This window comes from Tachysurus fulvidraco, chromosome 19, assembly GCF_022655615.1.
Source record: "Tachysurus fulvidraco isolate hzauxx_2018 chromosome 19, HZAU_PFXX_2.0, whole genome shotgun sequence".
In the NCBI taxonomy this organism is placed as follows: domain Eukaryota; kingdom Metazoa; phylum Chordata; class Actinopteri; order Siluriformes; family Bagridae; genus Tachysurus; species Tachysurus fulvidraco.
Window position 1 is genome coordinate 15980942 of NC_062536.1, and position 15732 is coordinate 15996673.

At 37.5% G+C, this 15732-nt stretch overlaps 1 protein-coding gene across 4 annotated transcripts in view; it reads left to right on the forward strand.

The window, feature by feature from the left end:
* Positions 1-2554: 2554 nt before the first annotated feature.
* Positions 2555-15732, forward strand: part of scube1 (signal peptide, CUB domain, EGF-like 1) — a 77753-nt gene continuing 64575 nt past the window's right edge. For all 4 annotated transcript variants that reach the window (XM_027151489.2, XM_027151490.2, XM_027151491.2 and 1 more), the window contains exons 1-3: positions 2555-2714; positions 5153-5275; positions 14519-14644. In XM_027151489.2, the coding sequence (XP_027007290.1) occupies positions 2627-2714; positions 5153-5275; positions 14519-14644 (337 nt within the window). In that variant the 5' untranslated portion in view covers positions 2555-2626. The remainder of the gene's footprint in view (positions 2715-5152; positions 5276-14518; positions 14645-15732) is intronic.

Genomic DNA, 15732 nt, shown 5'->3' on the forward strand with positions numbered 1-15732 from the left:
GTAGGCTTAGACAGTTTATTAGGTACGCTTAGATTACAAGGAAAAACACGTTCAGTCAATCCATTAATATTACAGCATAAGAACCTACATTGATCGATTGTTATCCGCAGAGAGTTTTGTCTTGGATCATTCTGCTAGTGGCACAGTGTTGTGTTGATATGAGTGCCATAGTGGCAATTCTGGGAGGTACAGTAGGTAGTAATAGAGAGCAGAAATGTCTGACCACCTGCCTTATAACGCCCTTTTATATCAATGCCCTTTCATTAAATATACCCTTTATGATATAAACAGACATACAGATAGATAGATAGATAGATAGATAGATAGATAGATAGATAGATAGATAGATAGATAGATAGATAGATAGATAGATAGATGTTAGTACATAGTACAGGTACATAGCAACGAAATGCTGTTTAGCATCTACCAAAAGTTCAAAAAGTTAAAGGAACAAGTTCAGATAAAAATGTACAACAATATAGCAGTCAACAATGTATAACAATGTATAACAATGTATAACAATGGGCAGTCGTGGCCTAATGGTTAGCGAGTCTGACTCCGACCCGAAGGTTGTGGGTTCGAGTCTCGGGCCAGCCACGATTGAGGTGCCCTTGAGCAAGCCACCGAATCCCCCCGACTGCTCCCCGGGCGCTGCAGCGTGGCTGCCCACTGCTCCGGGTGTGTGTTCACGGTGTGTGTGTGTTCACTGCTGTGTGTGTGCACTTCGGATGGGTTAAATGCAGAGAACGAATTCTGAGTATGGGTCACCGTACTTAGCCGTATGTCACTTCACTTCACTATAGTTATGACAGGTGGTTTGTGCATAAGAATAGTATGTGCAAAATAGGAATATGTGCCAGTTGTATAGATAAAGTACAATATGTCTAAAAAATATAATTATATATATTGTGCAAATATGTGCATTATGTACCAGAGAAACCAAGAAATATACAATGCACAGACAACACACATAAACTGATGCATACTAGGGTAAGCAATGAATGTACAGTTATATACAATATACAATAATAACTGGATGTATAAAAAAAGATGTAACAGAATGTACAGGGTTGTGCAGAAACACAAGGTGATTACAGTGACGTGATTTCAATAAGTTTATGGTTCAGTAAGAATATGTAGCCATTAAAAAATACGGTTACCGTAATTTATTTACAGTTATCTTTTTTCAGAATAAATACTTTGTTTAACGTATAATTTTTAATTTAAAAAAGAGCAATATTGTGTGTGGACTATTTACAACAATTTTAATTTTTTTTGCATTAACATCTGCTGCCATGTCCAAACTAAACAGGTTTCCTTGTCCACAACCCCATATTTTGTTTATACTGAACCCTCACATCATCTCAGTTTAGATGTCGGTATTTCTGGGATTTATAAGTCAATTGAAGCTTAATAAATTAACCAATTCCTTATTGAATATTATATAAGCTATAATTCCTGCATTCCTATGATTCAGCATATTCAACCTTTGTTACAAAATATACCATTAGATAAAACTAGTTCTTTGTTTTCACAGAAATAGTGATCCAAAGACTGAATTAACATTGTGTGTCTATTAGCAAACAAACAAACTAAAAACACTAGGAAACACGTAGTATACAGGTTCTTAAATTGGTCTTTGTCAGTGTGAAAGAACCTTTAACGTCCACGGAACCTTTCCATTGCCCAAAAAGTGTTTTTTAACGGAAATATGTTATTTAGACTATAAAAAGTTTCATTATGGCACAAAAAAATGGTTGTTTTAGGAATCGCATACTGAAAGGTTCTTTGGAGAACTAAAAATGGAACTGTTTTTTTAAACTACTTTTAAAAGAGGTATAGAGATATGTGTGTTTTATGCTTGACCGATTGATCCATCACTGTAAAAGTTTTGTTGTCTACATGGTCATCAGTTTGGCCAGCAGAGGGAAATATCAACACATCTTTAATCACATCTAAAGGGCAGCACAGATGCCACTGTACAGCTTTCAGGAATACAGAATAACGGCCCAGAAACCGACTGTACCTTCAACTACATATTGGCATATAATCCTTAAAAACTATTTTTACACAGTAAGTCATTATACACTACCTGGACAAGGCAAGGTGTGAAGGCAACATAATAGTAGCTTTCGTTATAGATTATTACTATATTAATTAATGGTTGTGAATTAGTCTATTTGTAGGCGCGTTTATTAACCGTTCAGTGCGTTTAAAGAGGCTTAACCGATTGTTAAAAACATTTCTCTCAGATCTATCTGAACAGTGTTATCTGCTAAAAAACAAAACAGATATTCTATAGCTGAAAGTGACATGCTGTATTCACATATTAAGTTAGTGGAGTAGTGTGCGGCCTTGGACGATACCTTTCCCACTTGCGCTGTCTCTCTCTCTCTCTCTCTCTCTCTCTCTCTCTCTCTCTCTCTCTCTCTCTCTTCACGTCCAGTCTCCTCCTCAAACGCGTGTAAACCAATGAAAATCTGTCTTACTCTTCTCTCTCTCTCTCTCTCTCTCTCTCTCTCTCTCTCTCTCTCTCTCTCTCTCTCTCTCTCTCTCAGTCCTGATCGTTCCACTTATCACAGAAACACGCATCTCTGGCAAACTGCGCTCAATCACAGCTCTCGCCATGGCAAGTGCGCGCTTTCCTCGGCTCCTCTGTTTGCTTTATTTCCTCATCAACACTTACACTGTAATGGGAAATGTCGGAACGGCAGGTCAGTCCTCTTTTATCTTACTTTAATCTTCATTTTCTCCATAATCTTCGTGTAATTCCACTGACAAAACTTTTAACTTTCAAATACTTTATTAACGCGAAATGCTAGGCAACCTATTCAGGTCTTTTGGAAAGGTTAGGTGATTGCTGTGCATTTTGTAAAATGCTCATTGCTGCCTTATTTGATCATTTTCCTTTGATAGTATATGGGAAACTAAGTGTAACTTATTTACGCACGCGTGCGCACAATAGCACGTTCTATTGTGTGATTTAGTTGAAAAAGCCTACATGGGGTCTCTTTAGGGATCCATCTGGTCCAGGGCTCGTGAAGGTGTCGATCCTGCAACTTATCGACCCCTCACGGATATACTATAGACCCCTCACTGATATCCCTATCGACCCCTTACTGGCATCATCGACAGTTTGCAGAAACACTGTGGGCTTCAGTAATAGCAGATCAGTCGATACCTGACCCTGGTGTGTGTTTAAACTGAATGTGATTTGGGATTGGGGTTGGGCTTCGATTTGTTAAGAGAGGGATTAAACGCAGCGCATCACCAGGTCAGGCACAATATGTAATAAATGTGCATAATTTAAAAAAAATGATTTTAGACATTTAAAAATAAGTACTAGTGTTTGTTTGTTTGTTTGTTTGTTTATTTGCCAACAATAACCAATAAAAATCTTAACAAAGATACATTATTAGAATAAAGAACAGCTGAATTTATTCAAGAAATATTGCATTTAAAAAAGCATTTACTCTTTAATGCAATTTTTGTTTAAATAATTGTATTTTTATTACCTTTCATTATGCCATGTTATGATTGATTATGTGTGCATTTCTTCAATTGAAAACCCAATAATAGCCTCTGTGTGTGTGTGTGTGTGTGTGTGTGTGTGTGTGTGTGTGTGTGTGTGTGTGTGTGTGTGTGTGTGCCTGAGTGTGTGTGCCTGAGTGTGTGTCAGCAGACTTCATCTAATATGAAATATTGGTTCCAACCATGAGATGTAATTGTGTTTTCATTCATGTGTTCAAGTTATTTAGATATTATTTACGTTTATGCTGTTAGTGGGAAGTCTGTTTTATTTTATTGAGGTCTGAGCATTTTGATACTAAAGTGTTTTATTTGTTTAAAAAGGAAATAAATGGGAATAAATAAAACATGGAAAGACCTGGGGTCCAATTACAGGGTGTTTTCCCACACTGAGCATACTTTTTCCAGCATAGATTGTGGACTGAATGAGTGAATGAATGGAAATACCTTCTGTTCTACTCCAATATTAATTAACAGTTGGTCAATCTGGCTGCAAAATAAATTAATGTCCATCCATCCATCCATCCATCCATCCATCCATCCATCCATCCATCCATCCATCCATCCATCCATTTGATTGTACCCCTCCATCCATCCATCCATCCATCCATCCATCCATCCATCCATCCATCCATCCATCCATGCATCCATTCATCCATCCACTCATTCATTCATTCATTCATTCATTCATTCATTCATTCATTCATTCATTCATGTGTATTAATAGTAAACATAAAACATATTTTAAATCTGTGAGAGTTATAAATTTCATATATTGGGATTGTATCACTGCTGATATACAGTACAGAGAAAGTCTTCTTATTTTATGTCTCTTGTATGTTTTGTCATTATTTTCCATACTGCAATATAGTTTGCATTTACAAGATCAAAACCAAGCAGCAGCTTCAGCCAAAGTGATGCATTGTTTAATCAGATAGTCAGATATTCAGTACACTGTATTATGAAACTTTACTGAAATCATTCTATTGTTTAGCTTAATTTGATTTGCATAGCATTTTTAAAAATAGATACTGTTAAAAAAAAGAAAAGGCTTTGAGCAGCATCACTCACATCCCCAGGCTCCCTGGTTCAATCTTAAATTTAGGTTGTAAGGAATTTTGCTTGTTCTTTCTGTAAAAAAACTAATGCCAATGCCGGTAAGTGAATTGGGGACTCAATTACCCCAGTTGTGAATGCATATGCATGGTGTGCATGCTGCCCTGCAATGAACTTTTCTCCCATCCATGGTGTATTCCAATCTCACACCCAGTATTCTAAGGATAGGGTCTGGATATTTGGATGAAGATTAGATGCCTAAGATATAGAGCAAGTCAGACTTGACAGTGGTGAGGCGAGATAAGGATGAAACCTGGAGTAGAACCAGATTCAAAAGGGTACCAAGTTACAATTTATAGTGGGATTCTAAATATTTTTCTAGTAAGTGTAACATAAGTGTATGTTACAGTATGAGTAGATTGTAAATAAGAATCCTATAAGAGCAGAACAGTATTTATGATTACAGCAGCAAATCCAGACATACTAAGGTGAAACTTCAACATAAACTATAATAAAGTGAATAGTAGAGCTCTACCGGTGAGTAACGTAGGATTTCTCTCCCTCTCAGATATAGATGAGTGCTCCATGGGTACAGATGACTGCCACATTGATGCTCTGTGCCAAAACACCCCAAAATCCTTCAAGTGCATCTGTAAGGCTGGTTACAGGGGAGACGGCAAGCAATGTGAAGGTGGGTTTTCATACTTTGCATGTAAAAGCTTCTCTGTACACAAATTTACATGGTTATACTCTGTCTTTGTTTTACCTTATGCAGTGTGGGATATACAGCTGTTCCCCAGCTCCTGCTGTGGGTCTTAATTAGTGTGGAGGAAGTGGGGTGTGGATGGTGCTAGGTTCTGCCCCAGCATTCACACCTCTACCTCCTTTTCTGCCTAAGAGCAAAGCACAGCTTGAGCTAATGCATGCACACACACACACACACACACACACACACACACACACACACACACACACACACACACACACACACACACACACACACACACACCTTAATTACTTTTGTACAGTCGCATACTTACATAACAATACATAACAAGACAACATATGAGGCACACACAACCGCATTCTCATGTGTCCACACAGACACATCTGGACACACATCTGGAGACTCAAGGTCATTCATAGCCAATCAAATACATTTAGATCTGTGATGACATCATGAGCATGTTAGTGCATTGTAACTGATGTGCATTCAACATATATATTTGTTCCTTTAGATGGCTTACACACACACACACACACACACACACACACACACACACACACACACACACACACACACACACACACACACACACATGCATTTCTCTCTCTCAATCTATTTCTAAATATATATACATATAAGCAATATTTAGACATAATACTTAAGCATAATAAGCAAACATTCTACATCTGTGCATTCTGGATTATTCTTTCGTTCGTCCCTCTTCCTTACCCAGATGTTTAGTGCTAATGTTTCAGGAAGTGGGGAAATGTAATTTCTATCTAATACGGAACCTGAAACCCATTTTCAACTCCATTAATGAATTAGGAGGATTTGAAATTAAATTGAATCAGGCCATGCTCTGGACAGGATTCCTGATGCTGATGTCTGAGGGTATAACAACCCATCTTTTATTTCCTGTAAGGAAACAGACAAAATGTTCTTCGGCTTTCAGGAGCCAGTTCCTCCCACCTTAAAACCACAGTCTGCGTGCCACAGAAGTGGAAGGATTGATAGTTTTACTTCAGTAGGAGGGCAAATCTGTGTGATGTATGTGTAAGTCAGTATTTCTGTTCTTCTGTTTGTCTTGTTCTCCTTTTCTTCCTTTCTCTGTGGTTAGATGTACACAGAGGCTGGTGTGTAGTGGCTAGGAGGTCTAAAGCAAGATTTCTAATTAAAGCCTTTCATGTTTGGAGGTTAAGTTAAAAGAACGACAGAATGCTCTTGCTTGTCGTTAGTCCGTCACATCTCCTGCTTTACACAGTAATCTCCTTGACGTAAAGAGCTGCGAGACAGCGTGGTGTTGATTAGCGGTAGGAAGTCATGCTTTGGCTTTTGTGGTCGAGCATGTGGTGTCTCTGGGACGCCGTGATACTACACAGACTTCTGATGTGGATCCAGAGCCGGGTATTGTATTTTGGCAAGAAAACAAAAGCAACTTGCAGACAATTTATGGCTCATTTTGGCGCCAAATTTAGACAATGAGCTTGTACACTCGATTAGCGCTACTACATGGGCAATTCCAATATTTAGCCATTTTAGCTCTTTGTTTTCAAAATATAATCTAAGAAAACATGTATTTAAACATTTAAAAATGTGTTAACTCATCAAGGTAAGGTGTATTTGTTAACCATGGTTGCACTTAGCTCATAAATGAGTAACAGGATTGTGATTCCCCATCTAAAAACAAACAAACAAACAAACAAACAAATAAATAAATAAAGATTTCAAACTTCAGGAATGCAACCTCCTTTTGAACATGACTTGTAGAATAATAAACATATTTATATTATAGGGGCATATAACAATTATAGGGGTAAATATGTTCATATAAAATGTTTGCATAAAAGTGAATTAAATGACTATTTTTCAGTGACTACAATGTTAAACAGATTCACAGATTCATGCAAAATACAATCTTTCAAGTGAATGAATGATAAAAGTATTACTGGCTAGTTCAAGTTATGTATCAGAAAAATCCACTCCACAATCTGTGCTACTAATATTCATCCATCATCATCGTCCCTGATTTTATTAGATCTTCTGTCAGAGTGTTAAACAATGGAAGATTAAAACTGGCATCTGAAATATTTATTATTAACGCAAGCTAAAGTTACTCGTAGGCTGAAGTAAATAGCCTCTCATTTCTTTCTGTATCTCTTTGAATTATTTTCCGCCACTGTCTTTTTCTCCTGCTTTATAGATATGTGAACTTTTCTTGCTCCTGTCACCAGTTAATTGGTGGATTGAAATCATCCAAATGTCATGCTCTTTTTTCTCAGCATGTATTATGTATTTTGTGTTGATCTTTTGATGAATGTTTTCTGAGGCAGAGAAATATTCAGTTGTGGAAAGCTCTGCATAGTTCAATAATTCAGAAAAGTATGTTTAATTTCACATCCAATGATGCTTTGGTAGGGAGTGCTTGTGTAATATATTATATATTTATGTATACAGTAGTACAATTCAGTTCTTGGTTCTGATTGGTCAGAAGCTCTGACAGAAGTGCCAGATGCAAATCCCAAGTTTAATAATAATCTAAACTAAGTCATAAACAGGATAAAACCTGTGGTATTATTAGTTCGAAGTCTGAAGTTTTTTATAAGAAGAATTGACAGAACTGGTTCAGATGGTAGCCTAGTGATTAAGGTGTTGGACTACGGATCAGAAGGATGTGAGTTTGAATCCCAGGTCCATCAAGTCAGGGACCCTGAGCAAGGCCCTTAATCCTTAGTTGCTCTGTTAAAAAAGGGATAAGGGTATCTGACAAATGCTGTAAATGCATAGCAGTAACATTAGTTCAGTATTTGAAGTGGAACTAATTAGTCTACAGATATATGTTTATCTGTGCAATGTACACACCATTCTTTAATAGATGAAAAATGATTAGTTTTGGCAAATTGCTCTGGTATCAGAGGAATATTAATCATAATAATACTCTTCAGAGTTTAAACAATAATTCCCACCTCTCATTTGTTTTGTTAAGGTTTAGCGTAAATGCCATTTTTGCATTGCAGGAGCTTATTCTTGAATTTCTACAAATTTTAGGTACACAAAAAAAGGCACTATTAGTAATTAATCAGGAGGCTTTCTCTTAACTTGCACATTGATTGTTTCTTGTGATGGCCGTTATAATGATCCCAGGGTATAAATGGGGTTAAATAAAGAGAGAAAGTATAAAAAGATGCAAATCTGTTCTTGTGCAGTTGCAGCAGATGGTTTGGTAACAGCTGTGCCAAGAATCAAATGTGCATAGCACTAAATAGATAGTGTGTGTGTGTGTGTGTGTGTGTGTGTGTGTGTGTGTGTGTGTGTGTGTGTGTGTGTGTGTGTGCTGTTGACCAACACTGGGCTTAACTTGTTGATTCAGAGGTGTTCGAACAAAAGTATCCCATGCACTGAATAAAAGAGTGTATTTGGGACTGAAAAAATTTATTTGTTACAATTGAAATTGCCACATTAAATAAAATACAGCAGCTGGGATGAATATGGTGTTGCCTTGGAGACCGTGTTAGAGAGATTGTGCTGTGTTATTGATTTTGTGTATTGATTAATGCATGGGCATGACTCAGGTCTCGCACACACAGACTGTTCTCTTCCCAACCTGTTGCGGTGACACGTATATACGAGTCCCAAAATGCATCTGTGTTACTTTGGTGTCAGTTTGATGATGAGGCTTTGTTGTATTTCAGTATTAATGAGCGCTACTCCGTGCTGCCTCAGGCTCTGTACTCTTAAAGGTAAAGCATGTCTTCAAGGGTATGTCATTTTTATGACAGTGTGCCGACAGTGAAATGAAAAGAAACGTCGGCTCTGTTATCCTTGCTTGTCCGCCTGGACAGAAGCGTCACTGTAAATCATAACTTTCTCCTGACTGATCACTTTGATGAAGTATTTTTATCCTGATACATGTGATTTTATTCAGAATGACTCCACCCAATTCCTCAGGGTTCAGAAGATGAAAATGATGTGAATTATATGACATGACCTTCACACCCAGCAGGTTTCAAACCAATTTAACATCGGGGCAAATTTAGACAAGGATAAAAGAAGGCGGTCTGTGCTCCAGTAGAGTTTCAGAGACACATTAAAGCTGTTTTGGTGGATTTTGGCAGCCCAATACCTTAGTTATATTGTTTTGTACATACATTTTTAACCTGTATGTGCATATTACATACTCTGTTATCCCAGTGACATGCTCTGTTGCGGTCTAGTACATTTTGAGTGATTGAAGGTTTAATCATTTCTCATCTGTCTTGACTTTTTTATTTATTTACATCCATAAAGCTGCAGAAATTACATTTTGAAATTAATTTGTTGTGTTGCTTATCACTCAATTAATATAATCATGGACATATTTTTGATCAAGTATTGACATGACAAGTATTTTTAATATCTTAGTTTTTGTCAATTGGTTGGAATTGCTGTTCTTTAGATTTTTTTTTCTATCATATGATATCTATCATTAAATGTAAAATACATAATATTTAAAAAAAATGTGTTGGTTGCATAATGAACAGGGGAAGTTATTTAAAAATAACAGATCTACAAATACATGGAAATACTGTGAAAAAGTAGATAACTAATATACAATATTACAAACACAAAACCGAAACCAGTAGTAGGAGAAAACAGGAGAAAAAACTGGGAGACAAAATGTAAGGACTCAGCAAAAAACACAGACGACACAACAGGTATAAATAGGGGAAGTATGTCAGAGAAACATAAGAGGCAGGTGTGCAGAGGTGGAACAGGATAAGGACCAGGCATGACAAACATGTTTACCCACATAAATAAAGCCCTACCGAAACACCCCCTGGTGTTCTGGCATGGGATTGTCAAAGGCAACGTGACAGTTATGGCAAAACAGTTGACTTGGAGGTGGTTACAGCAGGTTTGTTGGTTTGATTTGAGATTACAGGTTAGCTATTGAGTTGGAAGTTAATCATTTTTATAAATGCCATCTTTCTTAATGCTCACTCTAATGTAGTTAAAATACATATGAGAAATTTTTGTGTGAAACAAACAAGAAAACACACACATTAGATCAATGTGAAAACTGATGGGATTAGTATGACTTATAAATTGCTTTATACTGACTTTATATAGAATTAGTATAGCTTAAAGAGAATTGCTTCTTATTTTTGACATTGGTGAGATTTTTCTTTTTTCAGATTTCACTGCTGTGTTTTAGATATAACCCTGATATATAATGTCACCCTCTTGAACAAATCTTAAATATTACATTTTGGTCCACCAAAGTTCATTCAGTTTCCTGTTCCTTTTCAACATATCCGTGGTCATCTGTGACAAAATTTGTATATTTTTTGGCAAAAATTTGGTGTTTTTTCTCTTTAAATAACAACATGTAAGTTAACATGTACTTATTTACCTGGCTTTCTACCTGTAGAGATCATGTTGTGTAAAACATGGTGGTGAACCTTGCTATTGTGTAATGACCTCACACAGTGAGTGTTGTACTTTGTTTAAGTTGTTTGATATTTACCTTAATGAACTTGACAAAATCCTCATTCATTCAGTTTCAGAGTTTTTGCCAAAATGTCCAACAATGCTTTACATGTAATTGAGATAGGGGTCACTGCAGCCAATCATCTAATCTGCATATTTGGTTTGGCACAGGATTTATGCCAGATACCCTTTCTGGTAAACCGTACTATTTTTATCCAGGCAAGCCCCCAGTGGCTGGGTTGGTTCCTTGCCTGAGAATTGAAGCTGTATCATGACAGAGTGTTGAGTCTTTAGCCACTAGAAAGTATATATATTAAAAATTTGCCACATATCTCAAAAAAGTACTTTCTGTTGATTGGAGATGTCTAATTTACCTGATAAAATATTGATAATATACTGCAAAAAGTGTCTGTGTGTGTGTGTGTGTTTGTGTGTGTTTGTGTGTGTGATGCTGTTCACACCTAGTATTTCCATCCAACTGCTGAAATCCTGTGATTGCTACTATAAGTGCAAGTAAGCACAATTTTTTAGGTAAATGTCCTAGTCTCTGCTGAAGAGTGTGTCTGTGTGAGAGGGAGAAAGGGATGAAGGTGAAGGGGAACGGGAATAGACAGATAGAGGAGAAAGTGCAGTGAAGGATTATTAGTAGGCCATTATCTGCCTGGTGTCTGTGTGTTCGTCACAGAGCTGCTGCGGTTCTAAGTGGCTGACTTTAGAAAATCCCCTCCCAATCCCACTCTCACTGCTGCTTTATATAGTTCACACACACACACACACACACACACACACACACACACACACACACACACACACACACACACACACACACACACACAAAATCACACACACACACAAAATCACACACACACAGTTTAGAAACAGGCTATCTCAAACTCACAAAACACACACACTGTTTAGATTCAGACAATCATAAACACACAACACACAGACACACATTGTATAGATCCAGATTATGTCAAGCACACACACAATGTATAGATCCAGACTATTTTAAACCCACACAACACACACACACACACACAGACACACACACACACACACACACACACACACACACACACACACACACACACACACACACACACACACACACACACACAATGTTTAGATTCAGATTATCTCAAGCACACACACACACAATGTATAGATCCAAACTATATTATACCCACACAACACTTAGTAATGTGTTTGTTTTAACTGATAACTTCACCCCCCCCCCCCCCCCCCCACACACACACAATGTATAGTGTGGACTTATTCAGGAAACACTTCAACTAGCACTTCTTTCCCTATCTTTTGCATTTATGTAAAAAAAAAAAAAAAAAAAAAACACCTTTGGCACTTTTTCATTGTAACTTTGAACAATGTTTTAAACTCATGGTATCTTAAGTATGTAACCTAGTGAGCCAGCATTAATGTATCCAATGTTAGAGATTTGTACATCGCTCTGGATAAGGGCGTAAATGTAAATGTATAGATCCAGATTATCTCAAGCACACACACACACACACACACACACACACACACACACACACACACACACACACACACACACACACGCACAATGTATAGATCGCCACAGTAATTCTACCTGTATGCATTCACTCACCGACTCACACACTTATCTCACACACATTATCCAGACATTTACACAGCACGGTGGTAGAGAGCCGGGCGCATCACACCCCCCTCTTGAATTTTGCCATGGAGCAGAACTGCATTTTGACATAGACGAGAGAATTATCTTCACAGAACCACTACACGCTGAGGCAGGGCCTGTGTGGTTGGGGCCGGGACAGTGGCTGCGAAAAATCTTACGAGGAACCTCACATTGAGCCTTGATGTTCTAAGCAGGAAAGACAGAAGGAATGGAAGGAAGGTGTGAAGTTCGGATATGACAAGGTGATGGCCTGAGAGAAATGTGGAGGAGAGAGCTCTTAGGGCTCGCTTCGCTGAGAAAACAGCACGTCCAGTCAAAACGAATCAACCCTGAGCTCAGTTAGGAAGAGAAAAAGGAAGTTCATGCTAGTGATGTGTCAGAGCCCTGCTGCTTTTTAATCAGGCATCATCAGCACCCCTGCCCCTAAATGTGCTGTTTTACAAATTCTCTAATTTTTTTTGGACTGGTTCTAGCAGCTCTGTCTTTAGTTCTGTTTGTAATTCAAATTCCACATTAACCGACTTAGTTAGCATGTTCTCATTTCTCTAGAAGAAGCTGATTCATATGATTAATGTTCCCCATAAAATGATTGGAAATGTCTTGCTAATTATTAAAACAGTGAGTTTGCTGTAAGGAGATGTTTCTTCTGATTATTTGGAGACATTCTTTAGTTGTTTTTGTTTTCAGTGTCAGCTTATTGTAACAGTCAGAGATAAACCTGTAATTAAAAAGTTTTCTGACATGGGAAGATCTTCGGGACGGAATCGTTTATACTTTAGAAAGGTTCCTACTAACATGATGAATTAATTTTTGAGCAGCTATCATATGGATATTAAATGTAAAATACATTATATTTGCAAATTGTTGTGGTATTAGATGACTAAAAGGCTGCAGAATTTGCCGTTGTTGTCACGAAACGGGTGCATCCAAGGGGAACAACATTTCAGACACAAATGCTAGGATAGCATAACAAACAGGGGAAGTTAATTAACAGTAACAGAACTGCAAACACATGGAAACACTGGGAAAAAAGTACATAACTAATATACAAAATTATAAAGACAAAACCTAAACCAGTGGTCGAAAAAAAAAAAATAGTAGTCGAGACAAAAGCCGAGGACTCAAAAAACAGACAACAGGTACAAATAGGGGAGGTAATCAGTGCAGAGGTGGAATGGGATAAGGATCAGGCATGGCAAACTCACGTGAGTACACAAAACATAAACAAACCCCTGCCAAAGCGCTTCTGGTGTTCTGGCACCAAGCCAATTGTCCAAGCCATTAAGACAATTATATCAAAATATTTGAACATATAATTTAAAGATGATTTCCCTCCTTACATTATGGGTGAGTCTGTGCCCACTTTAGCCTCACATTCCTGAAAAAAGCCCCATTCGATGAAAAAAGAGGACACTGATGCTTTTCCGCCCACCACAGTAATAAAGAGCTGTCTGCATGCTGCTGGTTGATCTCAACCTCTTCCTCCTCATGGACAGGAAGTTCACTCTGCAAATGGCCTCCTCCTCTTCTGACACCTAAGATCATGCCCCTAACACCCAATACAGGAACACAAGCACACTCTCTCTCTCTCTCTCTCTCTCTCTCTCTCTCTCTCTCTCTCTCTCTCTCTCTCTCTCTCTCTCTCTCTCTCTCTCTCTCTCTCACATACACTGGAGTTCACTGTGTACGCATTTACACATCCTATTTCTTTCCTTCATTTATTTCCTGCTTTTTTTTTTTTTTGCTTTTCTTAAAAACTCTGGTCATTCATCAACAGCTTCCATCTACAAAAACACAAAACCAAACCACAACATTGAAAAAAAAAAAAAAAAAGTACTTTTTTTTTTAAGGATGAGCTAGCTGAGCTGGATTTGACAAGTTTGTGTACTTTGACAGCACTTTTTTGCTACTTATAACCTAGCACTCTTTAAAGCGGAAAGGAAATAAACAATGTATATGAGCGTGATTGGAGATTAATGTAATACTGAACGGTTCAAATGCGATGTATATGGAAGAATAAATGTAATACTGATATTTTTCATTTTTGTGTTGTCTGTTAGACACAGACGAGTGTGACAATGACTACAATGGTGGCTGTGTGCATGACTGCATCAACATCCCTGGAAACTATAGATGCACATGCTATGATGGCTTCATGCTGGCGGATGATGGACATAATTGTTTAGGTAAGACAAATGCAGCTTTCTTTTCACAAATATTCAACCGCACATCCAGAACAAACCAAACAGTTTAATTCATTTTTACTTATCTAGCACTTTCAACAATGGATACTGGAACAGAGCTGCTTTATAGATGAATAGAAATAGATTTAATATTTGAGCCTTAATCGGCAAGCCAAATTGTGAGAGAAAATGTTTTTTAGAGGACACAGACTCAACTGGATAGGGTGTTTATAACAGTACTGAGTGTGTTAAATACTGAATACTGAATGAACTGTCTTCAGTGAGTGTAGTCTAAGACCATCCACAACAAACGTGGTACAATTCACAGCAATCTCATGGCAAACTTTAAGCTATGCATGTGAGCAAATCCTCAGAAATGAGCCATTTTAAGGCAGGGTTTTCCAATCATATCTGCAAGGGTCGATGTGGAAGCAACATCTGATTCCAACTGTTTAATCAGTAGCTTTCAATAGCATCTGCATCCACACTGATCCTTTAAAGATAAGATTTGACTCCATTCTTCTAAGGTGACAGAAGTTCCAAGCCAAAAGTAGATCATAAGGATGGGTCCAGAAGGCAGAATGATTCAGGCAGGACTAGCTAGACAACATCCCTGTTTAATGAATCTCTCTATGCCCATGATCAATATCTGCATCTTTTTCTGTAATTTATTAACGATAATCTTTACTAAACAAATGGCTTTTCAACCTGGACCATGCCTCGGCCACTAACTGGACAGCATATCCCGGGTTTTGTAGAAATAATATGTGCCCTCTGCTGCAGTCTTTATCATTCTAGGCACTAATAAAGAGACTGATTTTTTGAAGACTTAATTATTTTGTAGAAATTTAAATTATGTTTCATGTCTTTAGATTCTTTGGTGCTATGTTCTTTTCTGTATAACTAAAATGATGTCTTATTTTAGATAAACACTGATGCTTCATCACTTATTTAAGCTGCTTATCTGGATATTTGTAATAGAGGGATTTTAGTTAGCTGAACCAGAAATTGTAGTTGAATATAATGGGTGTTATAATGGGTGTTTCCAATTTCTCTGCTTTTTCATTTAATTTCTCTCTAAATCCTGGAGG